The sequence below is a fragment of the Anolis carolinensis genome, chromosome 4 (genome assembly GCF_035594765.1).
Source record: "Anolis carolinensis isolate JA03-04 chromosome 4, rAnoCar3.1.pri, whole genome shotgun sequence".
In the NCBI taxonomy this organism is placed as follows: Eukaryota; Metazoa; Chordata; class Lepidosauria; order Squamata; family Dactyloidae; genus Anolis; species Anolis carolinensis.
Genome location: NC_085844.1, coordinates 79,988,618 through 80,004,099, shown reverse-complemented (window position 1 = coordinate 80,004,099; position 15,482 = coordinate 79,988,618). Strand labels below are relative to the sequence as shown.

Here is a 15,482-nt window from a genome sequence, read left to right as displayed (position 1 = left end):
TCTAGCCTCTATTTAAAAGCTTCCAAGGAAGGCGCTTCCACCACACTCTGAGGCAAAGAGTTCCACCGGCGAACAGCTCTCACAGTAAGGAAGTTCTTCCTAATGTTCAGGTGGAATCTCTTTTCCTGTAGTTTGAAGCCATTGCTCCAAGTCAAAGCTTCCAAGGAAGGCACTTCCACCGCACTCTGTGGCAGAGAGTTCCACCAGTGAACATCTCTCACAGTGAGGAAGTTCTTCCTAATGTTCAGGTGGAATCTCTTTTCCTGTAGTTTGAAGCCATTGCTCCAAGGCAAAGCTTCCAAGGAAGGCGCTTCCACCACACTCTGAGGCAGAGAGTTCCATCGGTGAACAGCTCTCACAGTTAGGAAGTTCTTCCTAATGTTCAGGTGGAATCTCTTTTCCTGTAGTTTGAAGCCATTGCTCCAAGGCAAAGCTTCCAAGGAAGGCGCTTCCACCACACTCTGAGGCAGAGAGTTCCATCGGTGAACAGCTCTCACAGTTAGGAAGTTCTTCCTAATGTTCAGGTGGAATCTCTTTTCCTGTAATTTGAACCCATTGCTCCATGTCAAAGCTTCCAAGGGGGGAACTTTCACCACACTCTGAGGCAGAGAGTTCCATCGGTGAACAGCTCTCACAGTTAGGAAGTTCTTCCTAATGTTCAGGTGGAATCTCTTTTCCTGTAATTTGAACCCATTGCTCCATGTCAAAGCTCCCAGGGGGGGAACTTTCACCACACTCTGAGGCAGAGAGTTCCATCGGTGAACAGCTCTCACAGTTAGGAAGTTCTTCCTAATGTTCAGGTGGAATCTCTTTTCCTGTAGTTTGAAACCATTGCTCCAAGTCAAAGCTTCCAAGGAAGGCGCTTCCACCACACTGAGGCAAAGAGTTCCACCGGTGAACAGCTCTCACAGTGAGGAAGTTCTTCCTAATGTTCAGGTGGAATCTCTTTTCTTGTAGTTTAAACCCATTGCTCCAAGTCAAAGCTTCCAAGGAAGGAGCTTCCACCACACTCTGAGGCAGAGAGTTCCACCGGTGAACAGCTCTCACAGTGAGGAAGTTCTTCCTAATGTGTTGTCAAAGGCTTTCATGGTTGGGATCACAGGGTTGTTGTATGTTTTCTGGGCTGTATGTCCATGTTCTAGAAGTATTCTCTCCTGACGTTTCGCCCACATCTATGGCAGGCATCCTCAGAGGTTGTGAGGAAGTTCCACCTAATGTTCAGGTGGAATCTCCTTTCCTGTAATTTGAAGCTGTTGTTCCGCATCCTAGTTTCCAGGGCAGCAGAAAACATGCCTGCTCCCTCATCCTTATGGCATCTTTTCAGAGGAGACTATCATGTCTCCTCTCAACCTTCTCTTCTGCAGGTCTTTAAGCCGCTCCTCAGAGGGATTCATGGTCTCCAGACCTTTGATCATCGTAGTTGCCCTCCTCTGGACACCTTCCAGCTTGTCAATATCTCTTGAACTGTGGTGCCCTGAATTAGACACAGTATTCCAGATGAGGTCTAACCAAAGCTAAACATGCCTAGCTCTTGAAGCCACTCCTCATAGAGCTTGTTCTCCAGACCATTGATCATTTTCCTTGCCCTCCTCTGGACACATTCCAACATTTCTCTTCCATTGCAGTGCCCAGAATTGGGCACAGTATTCCAGGTTTGGTCTGGCCAAGGCAGAATAGAGGGTAGCATGAGTTCAAGATATTGAACAGAACTGGACCCAGAACCAAACCCTCTGCACTCCACTCGTGATTTCTTTCCAGGATGAAGAGAAAGTAGAGGAAGGAGAAAGATGGGAAGAGGAGGGGATGGTAGAGAAAGAGGAGAAGGAGAAAACCAATGCGGCTCTTCTGGTATGCTTCTCCACAATAGGATTGTGAAGTTTGACATCCTTTTAATTGCCATAATTCAATGCTATGGAATCACAGGACTCCTCTTAAGATCGTTAACCTTCTCTAGCAAAGAAAGAGAACTGGCATCTCACAAAACTACACAACCTGTGTTTCCATAGCATTGAGCCATAGCAGTAAAAATGGATATCAAACTGCTTTAATTCTACAGTGCAGATGTACCCCTGGATTAATCGTGTGCATTTGCACGTAATGTTCATATTAAATTTTAATGAATATGTGTGTGAAGGGACAGGTGCAAAGCTTTCCGAACATTTCATGTTGGGGGCACGCATTTTAGAAATACATCATTTCATAATGCAGTAATTCAGTTTTATTCGCAAGCCAGAGGTTTAAACAACCCCTTATAAGAAGTACAGACACATACATAAATTGTCATAATGAAATGTATGGGGAGACAACATATCTCATGAAAGCCTTTCATTTATATATTAAAAACTAGCTTGGGTAGTCAACGTTGCCCGGGTTATTTGAAAAAGTCAATTTTTAATTGTCCAAAATGCATAAGGATGTAGATTGACTACAACTCACATCATGTCATGTTAACCCCAAAAACAGCCCGGGGCTGTGGCGCAGACGGGAGAGCAAACCAGCTGCAATTAGCTGCAATGAATCACTGACCAGGAGGTCATAAGTTTGAGGCCCGCTCGGAGCTATGTTGTTTGTCTTTGTCCTGTGTTAAAAGGCATTGAATGTTTGCCTATATGTGTAATGTGATCCGCCCTGAGTCCCCTTCGGGGTGAGAAGGGCGGAATATAAATGCTGTAAATAAATAAATAAATAAACTCCATCAGTACTTAATGTTTGTTGTGTTGGGCAAGTTTACTCTAGATGCATAATCAGTGGAATTCAGTGTGCTATCTGGCTATAGGGTAAACTAAAACTCCCACTATGGTGAGTCAGTCCCCTCAAACCCCTCCAGTAGGTTGAGTTAGTCATGGGGGTTTCTGTGTGCCAAGTTTGGTCCAGGTCCATCATCAGTGGAGGTCACAGTTTCTTTGGTTGTGGGTGAACTACAACTCCCAGAAAGAAAGGTAGTTCCCGCCAAACCCCTCCAGTAATCAACTCTTGGCATATCAGGCATGTGTAGTCCAGATCCATCGGTGTTTGAGTTCACTGTGCTCTCTGGATGTAGGTAAAATACAACACCAAATCAAGGTGAGCTTTGAACTGGGTTATCTGAGTCCACACTCCAAAGTGTCCAAGCCAATTCCCTTCAAAACTCACCAGTATTCAAATTTGGGCATATTGGGTATGCATGCCAAGTCTGGTCCAGATCCAACATTGTTTGGGTTTATAGTGCGCTCTGGATGTAGGTGAACTACAACTCCTATAAATTCCTCAAAGACCTCTAGTATTTTTTGTTGGTCAGGGGGTTCTGTGTGCCAAGTTAGTTCCATGTCCATGGTTGGTGGAGTTCAGAGTGCTCTTAGATTGCAGGTGAACTATACATCCCATTCCCTACAACTCCTATAAATCATGGTGAATTCTCCCCAAAGTGGGGTCAAACTGCATTCATTCTTTAGTGTATGATATGCTTAAATTGATTATTTCCTTGTTAAAAAGCCAGCTGCTTATTGGGCAACGGAAAACCCTATGAAATTCATAAGTTGCCTTAAGTCATCTAGCAACTAGAAGACACAGAGACATTCAAATATACTGTATATATATATTTGTCTTTCCCTTGGTTGTATTACAAGTACTCCTCTTCAGAGACAGTAGATGGCAGATTTTGATCAGCTTTCCTTCCTTAAGCTCACCTGTTTAGAAACAGTCTTGACAACAGATGGCAGTAGTCTCTGTACCAATGTTTTATGCTTCAACCTTGAAAATAAACACTTTTTTATTTTTTATGGCTGTGTGATTCATAGGACAGGATGCCAAGAGCTGCTTAAACACGCCTAAGAGCTTGTGTATATCGGACAGGAATGCTTCAATTTAAGCAGGATGACCTAGCAGGACCCAGTGTTTACTCCCAAACTTTGTTTTCAGAAAGGAAATTTGAGAAATCTTCATAGGGTGCATCATCAGTGTGGAATTAATGCAGTCTGACACCACTTTCAATGGCCATGGATCAATATAATGTAATAATGGTATTTGTAGTATTACCAAGGACTTTAGCTTTCTCTACCAAAGAGTGCTGATGCCTCACCAAACATTCAACCATGGAAATTAAAAATAACATAAATTTCATAATAACACCTAAGGCCATCCAGTGAAACTAGATTGTGGGAGATTGAAACAAGACAACAGAGCTCTGACATTTTCTGTCTGACATGTTGTCTTCTACACTGCCCGATAATCCAGGTTATCAAAAAAGAAAATCCACACCATCTGATTTGAATTGGATTATTTTCGTCTACACTGCCATATAATCCAGTTCAAAGCAGATAATCTGGATTTTATACATCTGTGTAGAAGGGACTTAAGAAAGGGTTTTTTTTAATGTGATGGACTAATCCCATAGCTATGTTTCTCGAATTATATTAAGAGTTATAGAAGTGTCTCACAGGCTGCAGAGATAACACAAGAGGTGATAACACAATGGAGCTAATCTCCCTGTCCTAACCATGGGTAAATCGCATAATAATATGAATAGGATACTACTGTGTCATGTATTCTGGTCTCACACCATGCTTGGTTGTGGTTCTGATATTTTTAATATTCTTCCGCAGTCTATATCCAATTTTGTGACAGTTGTATACTCTTATTTCCTGCCCAAAATTATAACTGTGAAAAACTCAGATCTTTGGTTAAGGGAGGGGCATGATAGTTCTATAAACTCTGTCTACACATAGACCCTTTGGTTCTCATTTTATAACCACATACTTCACTGCATGTTTAGTTTGTGGCAGTGTCTACTGAATTGTATGCCTATATGACAAATAGTGTAAGGAAAGTTCAGCTGCGTCACATGCAACTCTTTCTGAATAGCTAGCGTTCTCCTGCTAATCAGCACATAATTAGGCAACTGGGTTTAATTCCATTCATCCTGTCTGGAAATTTTTTCCACGACGACAAAACACCCCTTCCTATGTAGAAAGAGGATATTGGCACATTCCCTACAGTCTGATAAAGTTATTGTTCTCTAGGAGAAATTCATCCTGCGTGTACAATTAATTTCTTAACCTTTGCATGACTAAAATATTAACTTGCGTACGAATAGGAGTGTTTTGAGTGCTGTGTGCATATATCAGCAGGAAACGAATATTACATTTACGCCATCTTTAAGACATGGGTCTTGGCATGCATGGAATTATGGCATTTAAAGTAATGAATCCTGAGAGTCCATGTGCATAGATTTGTCTTCGAACATGGAACAATTGAATGGGAGGGCAGTATGTACAGTTGTTGTAGCCCAGCCTGAGATTGGGCCCATTCAACCAGTGATTGTCCCTGCACCAGCTTTGCCAGAGGACTCTGGGTTTGGGCCAGAAATGCAGCCAGAGTCTGTCCCAGTGGATTCTGAGACCAGAGACAGAATGGTTGCAAACAGGCAGTTTGAACCGCATTCCTCCCAGCAGTCAAGGACAGATCACCAGGTGTCAGATGGACATTCTAGTTTAGAGGAGGATAATGAGTTTGACAGGAAAGCAGCGATAACTCATTGGAGGAGGGAATGAGAATGTTTGCGAAGAAGCAAACGGTTGCTTTTGAAGCACTCTAATGAGTAGTTTTCTCATGAGAGAAAGACATTGGGTTTTCCTTAAAATGCCTGTTTTCTCTGCCACAGCCAGAGGTGGCAACTTTGCTTATTCAAGAAAGAAGGATCTTTGCTCTGTGTTCCTGTATCTTGCTTCAAGTTTCAGCCTTGCTTGCAAATCCAGTTGAATATTCCAGTGACTTTGCAGTTTGGTTTTTATTCCAGTCAAGACCTTTGCCTTGTGCTTCATCATTGACTTTATATGTTGGACTACCTTGGAATTAATCCTGTACTCTAGTCTTGTTTTCCTGTGGTTATCCTTGATTCATGCCTTGGAATTAATCCTGTACTCTGGTTTTATTTTCCTGTGGTTATCCTTGATTCATGCCTTGGAAATAATCCACTTTAGGACTATGCTCTTTGAGTGGTTTTTATAGACTTCTTGCTTCATGAACTTCAAGTACCTTGTTCTTGTGGACTTAAACCTAATTTACTGATTCTGAACTATATTTTGCTTTTGCCTGCATATAATCATCAATAAACAACTTGCTTGCTTTATTCTGGGGCTCCAGTGTGGTTTTGAAGTGCCTACGTAGCCTAGGAGTGGAACAACAGTAGAGTTTCGGTTATCTTACTTCCACTCATCCAACACTCCGAATTATCTGATGCCCCAGGGCCTCGCTCACTCACCCGCACTCCTGGCCAGCCGGGTCCCAGTTCTGCATGAACAAGGGTGGGCGGGCAGCAAAGGTGGTAGCGGCAGCAGAAGTAGGAGCCTGGCGTCCCCTTCCTGCCTCCTCTGGTCCCCGGCTCCCTACCCCACTCGTCCCGGGAGCAAAGACGGCAGCAGCGGCCACCTTTGCCACCCTCCTTCGCTCTCTCACTCACCTGGCTGGGTCCTGGTTCTGCTGCTGCTGGGACCCAGCCCAATGAGTGAGCGAGAGAGCAAGGGAGGGCAGGTGAGTGAGAGAGGGAGGACAGGTGGCAAAGGCAGCAGTGGTGGCAGAAGCAGGAGCCTGGAAGAGGCAGCAGCCGCCTTTGTCGCCCTCCCTCACTCGCTCCCTCACTCACCGGACTGGGTCTTAGTGGTAAAGGCGGCGGCAGCAGAATCAGAACCCAGCCTGGTGAGTGAGCAGGTGAGCAAGGGAGGGCGGCAAAGGCGGCTGCCACCGCCTTTGCTGCTGGGACCAACGGGGTAGGGAACCAGGGCCTGGAGGAGGCAGAAAGGGAAGGCCAGCTAGCAAGCGATCCCTCCCTATTATCCAACAGTATCACTTATCTGACATTCTGCCCGCCTGTTTATGTCGGATAACCGAGACACTACTGTAATTTGAGTTGGGCAATGATGGTATAGGCACCAGTTGACGATTTCACATGTCTTTTTGATTTTGGATCTTCAAAATCTAGACTTCATTTACATGGTGTATACATTTTTCAGGTGATTGCGTTTACCTTTGATAGAAGCCCGAAAATCACACTTGGGCAGGGAGAAACCTGAATCAAGACATTTGGGGTATGTGCTTTCTATAAAAGTCTACAGTCGCCAGGAGCCCCTGTTGGCACAGCGGGTTAAACCACTGAGCTGCTGAACTTGCTGACTGAAAGGTTGGTGGTTTGAATCCGGGAAGCGAGATGAGCTCCCACTGTTAGCCCCAACTTCTGCCAACCTAGCAGTTCGAAAGCATGCAAATTTGAGTAGATCAATATGTACCACTCTGGTGGGAAGGTAACAACATTCCATGCAGTCATGCCCGCTACATGACATTAGATGTGTCTACAGACAAGGCTCTTTGGTGTAGAAATGGAGATGAGCACCAACCCCCAGAGTCAGACACGACTAAACTTAATGTCAGGGGAAAACCTTTACCTTTTTACCCTACAGTTGCCAAAGTTTTACCAGTTGCAAAGTTGCACTTACTTGCATTGATCCCCAAAGATTTTTATATGGTTCCTGTAACCTCCAGCAAATATTTTTCAATTCTCAAGCAGTATTCCATGTCATCCAGTCCATCCAAATGCAGTGGCGCAATGGGTTAAACCCTTGTGCTGTCTGAACTGCTGACCTGAAGTTCAGGTTGCGGACCTGAAGGTTGCCAGTTCAAATCCGTGAGACAGGATGAGCCCCCATCTGTCAGCTATAGTTTGTGGGGACATGAGAGAGGCCTCCCAGCAGGATGGTAACACATCCGGGGCAATGTCTCTGTAGACGGCCAATTCTCTCACACCATTCTGACACGATTATGTCAGAAGCGATCAGAAGTGACCTGCAGTATGTTTTCAAGTCGCTTCTGACATGATTTTTAAAAAGTCAATTCATGTGTTAATTACATGTTATTTAAAATGACTTTTGATTACAATTTCCCCTTTGAGAGCTCAGATTAAACATAATTTCTGCATTTCTCCCCAAGCCTTTGAAGTGGCAGCTCCCATCAGTTCTCTCCAGTTTGCCTAGTGAAGATAGACTATTGTCCTCTTTTTTGACCTGGACCTTGACCACATTTCAACTGAGTTCATTTCCCTGGCTGTGGTTTTTGCAGACATTTGGTAAAGTAGTAAGCAGTTGAGGGGCCAAGATTTCAGTTTTCATTTTCCAAAGCAGTCTTCCGATGGTTTCTTGTGTACCAAATGCCACTCCCTTTCTCAATCCTGTTTCGCTCAGATTGGTAAAAAGAGCAGGTAGTCACCCGCAGAGATTAGTCAGTTCAGGCTCCTTGTTGTGTCCCTTTATGTTATTTACAATTTATGGTGACCCTAAGGCAAACTTAGCACAGGGGTTTATCAGCAAGATTTGTTCAGAGAAAGTTTACCTTTGCCTTCTTCACAGTCTATAACTTGCCCAAGGCCATGCAGGCCCCATCTACACTGCCATATAAAATCCAGATTATCTGTTTTGAACTGGATTACATGGCAGTGTAGACTCATAATAGTCCAGTTGAAAGCAGATAAAGTGGATCTGCTGGATAATGTGGCTTTGATAATCTGGATCATATGGCAGAGTAGAAAAGGCCCCAGTGAGTTTCCGTGTCTGATTGGGGATTCGAATCCTCCTCTCCATAATCCAATACTCAAACCACTATGTCATGGGTTGCTGTGAGTTTTCCAGGCTGTATGCCCATGTTCCTGAAGCATTCTCTCCTGACGTTTTGCCCACATCTATGATCCTCAGAGGTTGTGAGGTCTGTTGGAAACCAGGCAAGTGGAGTTTATATATATGTGGAATGTCCAGGGTGGGAGAAATAACTCTTGTATGTTTGAGGCAAGTGTGAATGTTGCAATTGGCCCGCTTGATTAGCGTTAAATAGCCTTGCAGCTTCATAGCCTGGCTGCTTCCTGCCTGGGGGAATCATTTGTTGGGAGTTGTTAACTGGCCCTGATTCTTTCTCCCACCTTGAATATTCCACAGATATATAAACTCCACTTGCCTAGTTTCCAACAGACCTCATAACCTCTGAGTATGCCTGCCTCACATGTGGGTGAAACATCAGGAGTGAATGCTTCTGGAACATGACCATACAGCTTGGAAAACTCACAGCAACCCAGTGGTTCTGGCCATGAAAGCCTTCAACAACACACTACATCATGCATTTGACAAATCTTAATCTGCAACAGAAATATTATGTGCACCACAAAAAGAGATGTACTTTTGCAGAAATATTCCATTAATCAGTCACTTTATAGTCATGGCTTGTCATGGTTTGGTTTCAACCCCCAGCTTTGTTTCCCATAATTATTTGCACAATTGATAACAGGAACAATATATTATCCTTTTATTTATCTTTCTGTTTCCTCCTACTGGCTTTATTGAGATGGGACAAGTGAAATCAGAAAGAAATTTAAAACTGCAATCCTTGCTCTTTGAACTATTCAGAAAATGCAAGAACGGCCTAGATACCCATATAATGGGATCTCATTCTACATATTTTTAAAGTAGATTACTTAATCCTGCACTGAGTAAATGGGGGAGGTTTAAGTTAAAGTCTGAAAATTTAACTTACTGAAGCTCTAAGGAAAAATGTAATGAGATCAAGCTACTACCTCGATATGGCCATCTCTATGTACCTATTTTTCCATTTAAGGCAACTGAATAATATTTCATTTAGAAATTGCCTTCCAACTTTGATAAGCAGTAATTTTTGAGATTTCTTTCAGGTTATTTGAGTCAAGCAATCAAAACAAATGGCAGAAAAAATGTACAAAGAAAACACAACCAAGAAATGGCTAACTGCTGGAATCCTTTTATGTCTTTATTCACCATTTAAGTTCTGTTTAGTCCAACAATGCAGATAGATATAGAAGAACAGGAGAAAACCCTATCGGAAGTAGCACATCTATTCTTATAGCTGCCTGTAGCTAATTACATTCCCCAAGCAGTTAAAAAAGTAACACATGGACATGAACCTTTCAAGAAACAGAAGGACAGTTGGATTTTGCTGCAACTGAAAACCACAGAAGGCAGCTTTCCATGAAAAGGTAACCAGCCTGTCAAAGTGCTAGAGATAACCACAACACATGCCCGTTTCTATTTAAAATATCCCCGTTTCCTCTTGCTATAATTTAAAGGTCAATTCATCTTACTATCTACAGGATATAGATATATAAAATATAGACTCTGTTTTTAATCACACTTTTGTTTGATAAATAACTTTTTAAAATATCTACTGTACACAAAATGCCCATGCACTGACATTTTAGAGATATAGTTTGCTTCTTGTATTTCTGTCTCTCTATATATATACACATATATCCTTGCAAAACACAATAAATATATTTAAATACAGCAACAAATGTACACTTGTTTTTTTGAAGACTGAAAGGGAAAAAAGGCATCATTCAAGATTCAAGCACTTCAGTCGACCATGGTTTGCTAATTCTATACCTAAAATGGTTTACAGAACTAGGTACCATCTTTTTAAAACTCTTTTTTTGCAGTAATATTGTTGCTGAAAAGCATTATAGAGAGGCAGAAAAGTATAAAGACCTGGCTAGACCTGACCATAATGGACTGAAATAACAGTATGATCCCAGCAGGCTTGACTGGAGTTTTGTTTCCTATTGTAAAGATCTAAAAAGTCATACAGTAAACATCTCATCCTTTCTTCAAGTGCTTTTTAAGAAATGGTGGCTAGCACCATGGCATCATAAAGTGGAGAACCTTTGATCAGTCGCCACAACGTCCAGAATGAATTTAAGCTGTACATCACTGTTTCCATTCTTTAATTTGCTCCCACTTCTTTTTCTGATTTGTCACACTGATGGGATACAAAGTCCATTGCCTTCTCCACAACTTTGCATCCTTCAGCATCTGCTTAATAAGACAGTTATCTCAAGTCTGCCTGACAATAATGGCAGCCTTCAGAAGATGCATCCCATTGTGCACAAGCATCTCCGGATCAGAAGGAAAGAATAGTAAAGGCAATTTTAGCAGGAATGCTGCTACTTTACCCGGTTTTTCCAAGTCCTATACTCACCCATCCTACCTGCTCAAAAAGTGGACAAGGTAGTGGGACAGAGAGAGGAGGAGAAGAATATAGCTATCCTTCCACATTTGCAAGATTAACATTTTGCAGATTTGATTATTCATCGATTTAATTCATATCTTCTCTTGGAATCTCTCCTACAGTGCAACTGGAGCTAAATAAAATCCCACATTATCTGCTTTGAGCTAGAATATCTATCAGTGCGGACTCAGATAACCAAGTTCAAAGCAGATATTGTGGGTTATTCTGCCTTGATGGATGTCTGGAAGGGCACTCAGGCCCCTTCTACAGTGCTAGATAATCTAGGTTATCAAACCAGAAAATCAACATTATCTGATTTGAAGTGGATTATTTTAGGGCCCTTCCACACAGCCATATAACCCAGAGTATCAAGGCAGATAATCCAGAATATCTGCTTTGAACTGGATTATCTGAAGCCCCTTCCACACAGCTAAATAAAATCCCACATTATCTGCTTTGAACTGGAATATATGGCAGTGTGGACTCAGATAACCCAGTTCAAAGCAGATATTGTGGGATTTTCTGCCTTGATATTCTGGGTTATCAAAACAAAAAATCAACATTACCTGATTTGAAGTGGATTATTTTAGGGCCCTTCCACACAGCCATATAACCTAGAATATCAAGGCAGATAAGCCCATGTCTGGAAAAAGTTGACCACAGAGTTGCACTGGAGAACCAAGAGATTCCTATAGAGGTGTTTTCTCGAGTGAAAAAAATAGCATTTAAAATGCATTTCCCGCATTTTCACAAGGGTCCCAGCAGTAGAAGGCCTACTACAGTACTATATGGTTGTTCAAAGCATTGCTCCAAAGGAGACCTGTCAAAGGTGGAAGGAAGGAGAGATGTGTTAACTAGCTGCAGAGAACACAAAGTGGGGTAGAAGCTTACATTCAGGTACATACTAACAGGAAATAGATCCTACTGTCCACAGTTAGATTTCTTTTCAGTGCAAGTGTCCATGTCAGCTCAAGAATGTGGCTCACATCTTGAAACATAAAACTTTGGGGTCTAATTTGCCCCAGCATTCCAGCATATCATCTGACCAATTTTAACTGGCAGCTTTTCATAATTTTTTCTGCTACTGATGAGTTTTATTGTTTATGAGTTGTAGCATTCTGATTTTGCATCTCTCCTATGATTTTCTTGCTGGCCATCAGTGGGGTTGTGGTTTGTTTTTTGTTTGTTTTTTGTTGTTTTTTTTGGGGGGGGGAGACAACTTACGTCTTTACCCAAATAAAACAAAATAATGTATTGCATAATTGAGAATAGCTTTAGTTGATGCTAAATGCTGTTTATCTTGAATAAACCAAGATATTCCTTTAGTCAAATCTTTTGGGTAAAGACCATACAATGCAAAAGAAAGCCAGCATTTCACTTGCATGTCATAACCACTGAGCATTATGTATAAAAACCAAATTTCCTATGATTTATATCAGATCATAATTAGATTTCATCACTTTTAAACTTATTTTGCAATGCTTTTGACACGAAATAAATAAATAATCAGATCTTAGAAAAGTTAGTTTTAGAGATTACAGCAGCCGGAATCCCTCAGCCATAGGGCCAGTGGGAGCTATATTTTACAAAAAATACTGAATAGTCCAATAAAGCTCTACTGGCACCCAGTGCCTTCCTAAAGAAATTCAACCCTGCATTGATTTAATCAGTGCCAAAATTATATTTCATTTAATTACTTTTCATTGTGTTAAAACTCATGACTGTACACTGTTAGCTAGTGTGGTGCTGAACAGGGGTGCAGAAGGATTTTAGCAGATTCTAAGTATACCCCCATCTAACTATGCAGTCAGGATTAAAACTAATTCCTGAAAGTAAAGTAATGCTTTCTATCACACTCAAAGTGCTGTTCAAGCTTTGTCAGCAAAGTACTGCCTGGCCATTTATGAGCTTCCTTGCCTCTCTTTAATCTTAGACCAGTTTAGCATTTTTAAATAACCAGGGCAGATTAACAATGACTGATACCAAACAAAACAGGGATTGAAAGCATGTCTCTTTAGTTTTTATTGTTCTTGCACCTAAGGCAGGCATGGGCAAACTTCAGCCCTCCAGGTGTTTTGGACTTCAACTCCCACAATTCTTAACAGGTGGTCAGTCCATGCCTGACCTAAGGAATTCTGCAAATGGTGTTAAGAATGCTTTAGGCAAGGGTGGGTAATATGAGGGTAACTGATTTTGTGATTTCCAAACAAAATAGATTTCAGTGGCAATAAAAGAAGGATTTTGTTTGATTGAAAGGGCTGTAGAAGTGCCTACCTATTAAATAGGCTGTAATCTTTCCACTGACTGGCTACTTTAATTTTAATTTTTAGGCTATCCATGTAGTCTCTAGCAATCCCAAGGGCACAGAAATAGAACCCCAATACAGCATGGTTGTCCATATCTGGCCTAGGCCAAGCTTCCCCAAACTATCACTCTCCAGTTGTGTTGTACTGCAACTGTTGGTGCCTCAACAGAAGACAACTGGAAGGATTGATGGGAGTTGCACTCCAATACATCTGTGGGCAAAAGGTTCATGTAGGCTGCCAATACCTGTGCCACCTTTTTAGTGCCTATTTAGACAGTTACCTTTACATTTTATCAAGCATTTTTAACTGTTGTTGTAAGCAAAATGGCATCAGCATTACAGATCACAACTCTATGGCTGCTGAGAAAGGAACATGAATTTTTTCATTTCTCCTGTACTGTCATGGGTTCTTTCTTCTGACAAGAGAGACTTTCTTTTAGGTGCTCAGTGAACTTTTAACATTTGATGTGCTCTTTCACATCTGAGAATCCATGTGAGTAATATTGTGGTGTCCACTAACAACTCCTTCACCTTCCTTTTGTCATTAGGAAACACACACTGAGACTACTATCCAGACTTCCCTGAATATATATATATTTGCTCTCACCTTATGCGCAAGTTAATCATCTCTGCACATGCAACTTGCAGATATGTTACGCTTTACTCTCCTATAATGCTATTTTGTAAACAGCTTGTCGGGAGTTATTTTTACAAGCATTTCAAACACATTTAATATTTCAGCACCAACTAGGCAATGTGAGGATTTAAACAACAGAAATTGCCTCCCCATATTTCCTCTTTCTTGTCCAATACCTGTCTGACAAGCAAGACACATTTTCTGCATTGCCTTGTTCCTATTTACCAAGATTTGACAAAATAATAATAATAATAATAGCAATAAAAAGCTAACAGTATAGAGACATTCTGCTTCTGCGCATTGCTTCACTGATCAAGTAGGCAGGGCTTAGTTCTGGTTCTTCGGTCATAATTACAATGTTCTGCCATTCACCCAGTTGGTTTGATTTCTTAATAGTGTCCACCACACACAAAGCATATAGACAGTCATCAAAAGTGGCAGCCATTGTGAGCGGTCGCCCATCCCACGTTCGCCGGTCATCCTGATCCTCAAATGCCTCCCTGACGGCTTGCACCATCTTTATTGTCCCCCGGAGGTAAGGGGACGGGATGTCACTGAAGGCCTTTTCCGGTAACAAGGCATTGCTGACTGGCGTGGAGTCCTTCAAAAGAAGCTCCTTCTGTTGTGAGTTATTGCTCTGCCCATATAAATCGGTGCCTATCACAATCAGCCGCCCACTGGAACCCACCACAACGATATCCTGTTTAAATTCCCCAGGCACGTTGAAGTTGAGCGTAACAGTGCAACACACTCCTCCTTCCAGGACCATTTGAAAAGTACAAAAGTCATCGCTCGTGATTTGGCGGATTCCCTTGATGTGGTCCGTCTGTTTCACAAAGGTCTTTAGCAGCCCATGGACTTTGACAGCCTTCTGGCCAGTTAGGAAGGTCAAAAGGTCAATGATGTAGGTGCCAACTGAGTGCAACCCTCCGCCGCCCATCAAGTCATCGCAGCTCCAGTTGTACTTTTTCCCCAGCAGGCTCCCACTGTGGACCTGTACCTCACACACCAGCAGCTCTCCAACGTAGCCCTCTTGGATCAGCTGCTTCATCTTCACAAAGGCAGGCAGGAAGCGGAGAACGTTACCCATAATGCTCATGAGCTTAGGATAATAGTGGGCAGCAGACATCATCCTAAAGGCATCCAATGGAGTAGCGGTCCTGTCACAGATGACATTCTTCCCAATTCCTGCCAGACATTAAAAAGAGAAAGAGTTATGAAACTGAGAAACCGTATGCCCCTGAGTACCAATACAGCAGGAATCTAGTAAGGCTGCTTAAAAAGGACCATATCCAGAAACAATTCAGAGAGAGAATAACACTCCTGTGACCTTGTTGTTTTTGTCAGACAGGACCTCTGGAAGATGCAATGTAATACCATGTGTTCTTGTTTTACTTATAAGACATGTTTCATAAACAGAATTCAGGGCTTCTGGTTATCACGAAATGCAAACAGCTTAATTTCTGTGTACACAAGAAAATACCATCTCTGGGT

General features: G+C 42.0%; 1 protein-coding gene across 3 annotated transcripts in view; it reads right to left on the bottom strand.

Annotated features, from left to right (window-relative positions):
• Positions 1-9,771: 9,771 nt before the first annotated feature.
• The window catches only part of gfod1 (Gfo/Idh/MocA-like oxidoreductase domain containing 1), a 62,898-nt gene continuing 57,187 nt past the window's right edge, over positions 9,772-15,482 (bottom strand). For all 3 annotated transcript variants that reach the window (XM_003219761.4, XM_008108831.3, XM_008108832.3), the window contains exon 2: positions 9,772-15,176. In XM_003219761.4, coding sequence (XP_003219809.1) covers positions 14,257-15,176 — 920 coding nt within the window. In that variant the 3' untranslated portion in view covers positions 9,772-14,256. The remainder of the gene's footprint in view (positions 15,177-15,482) is intronic.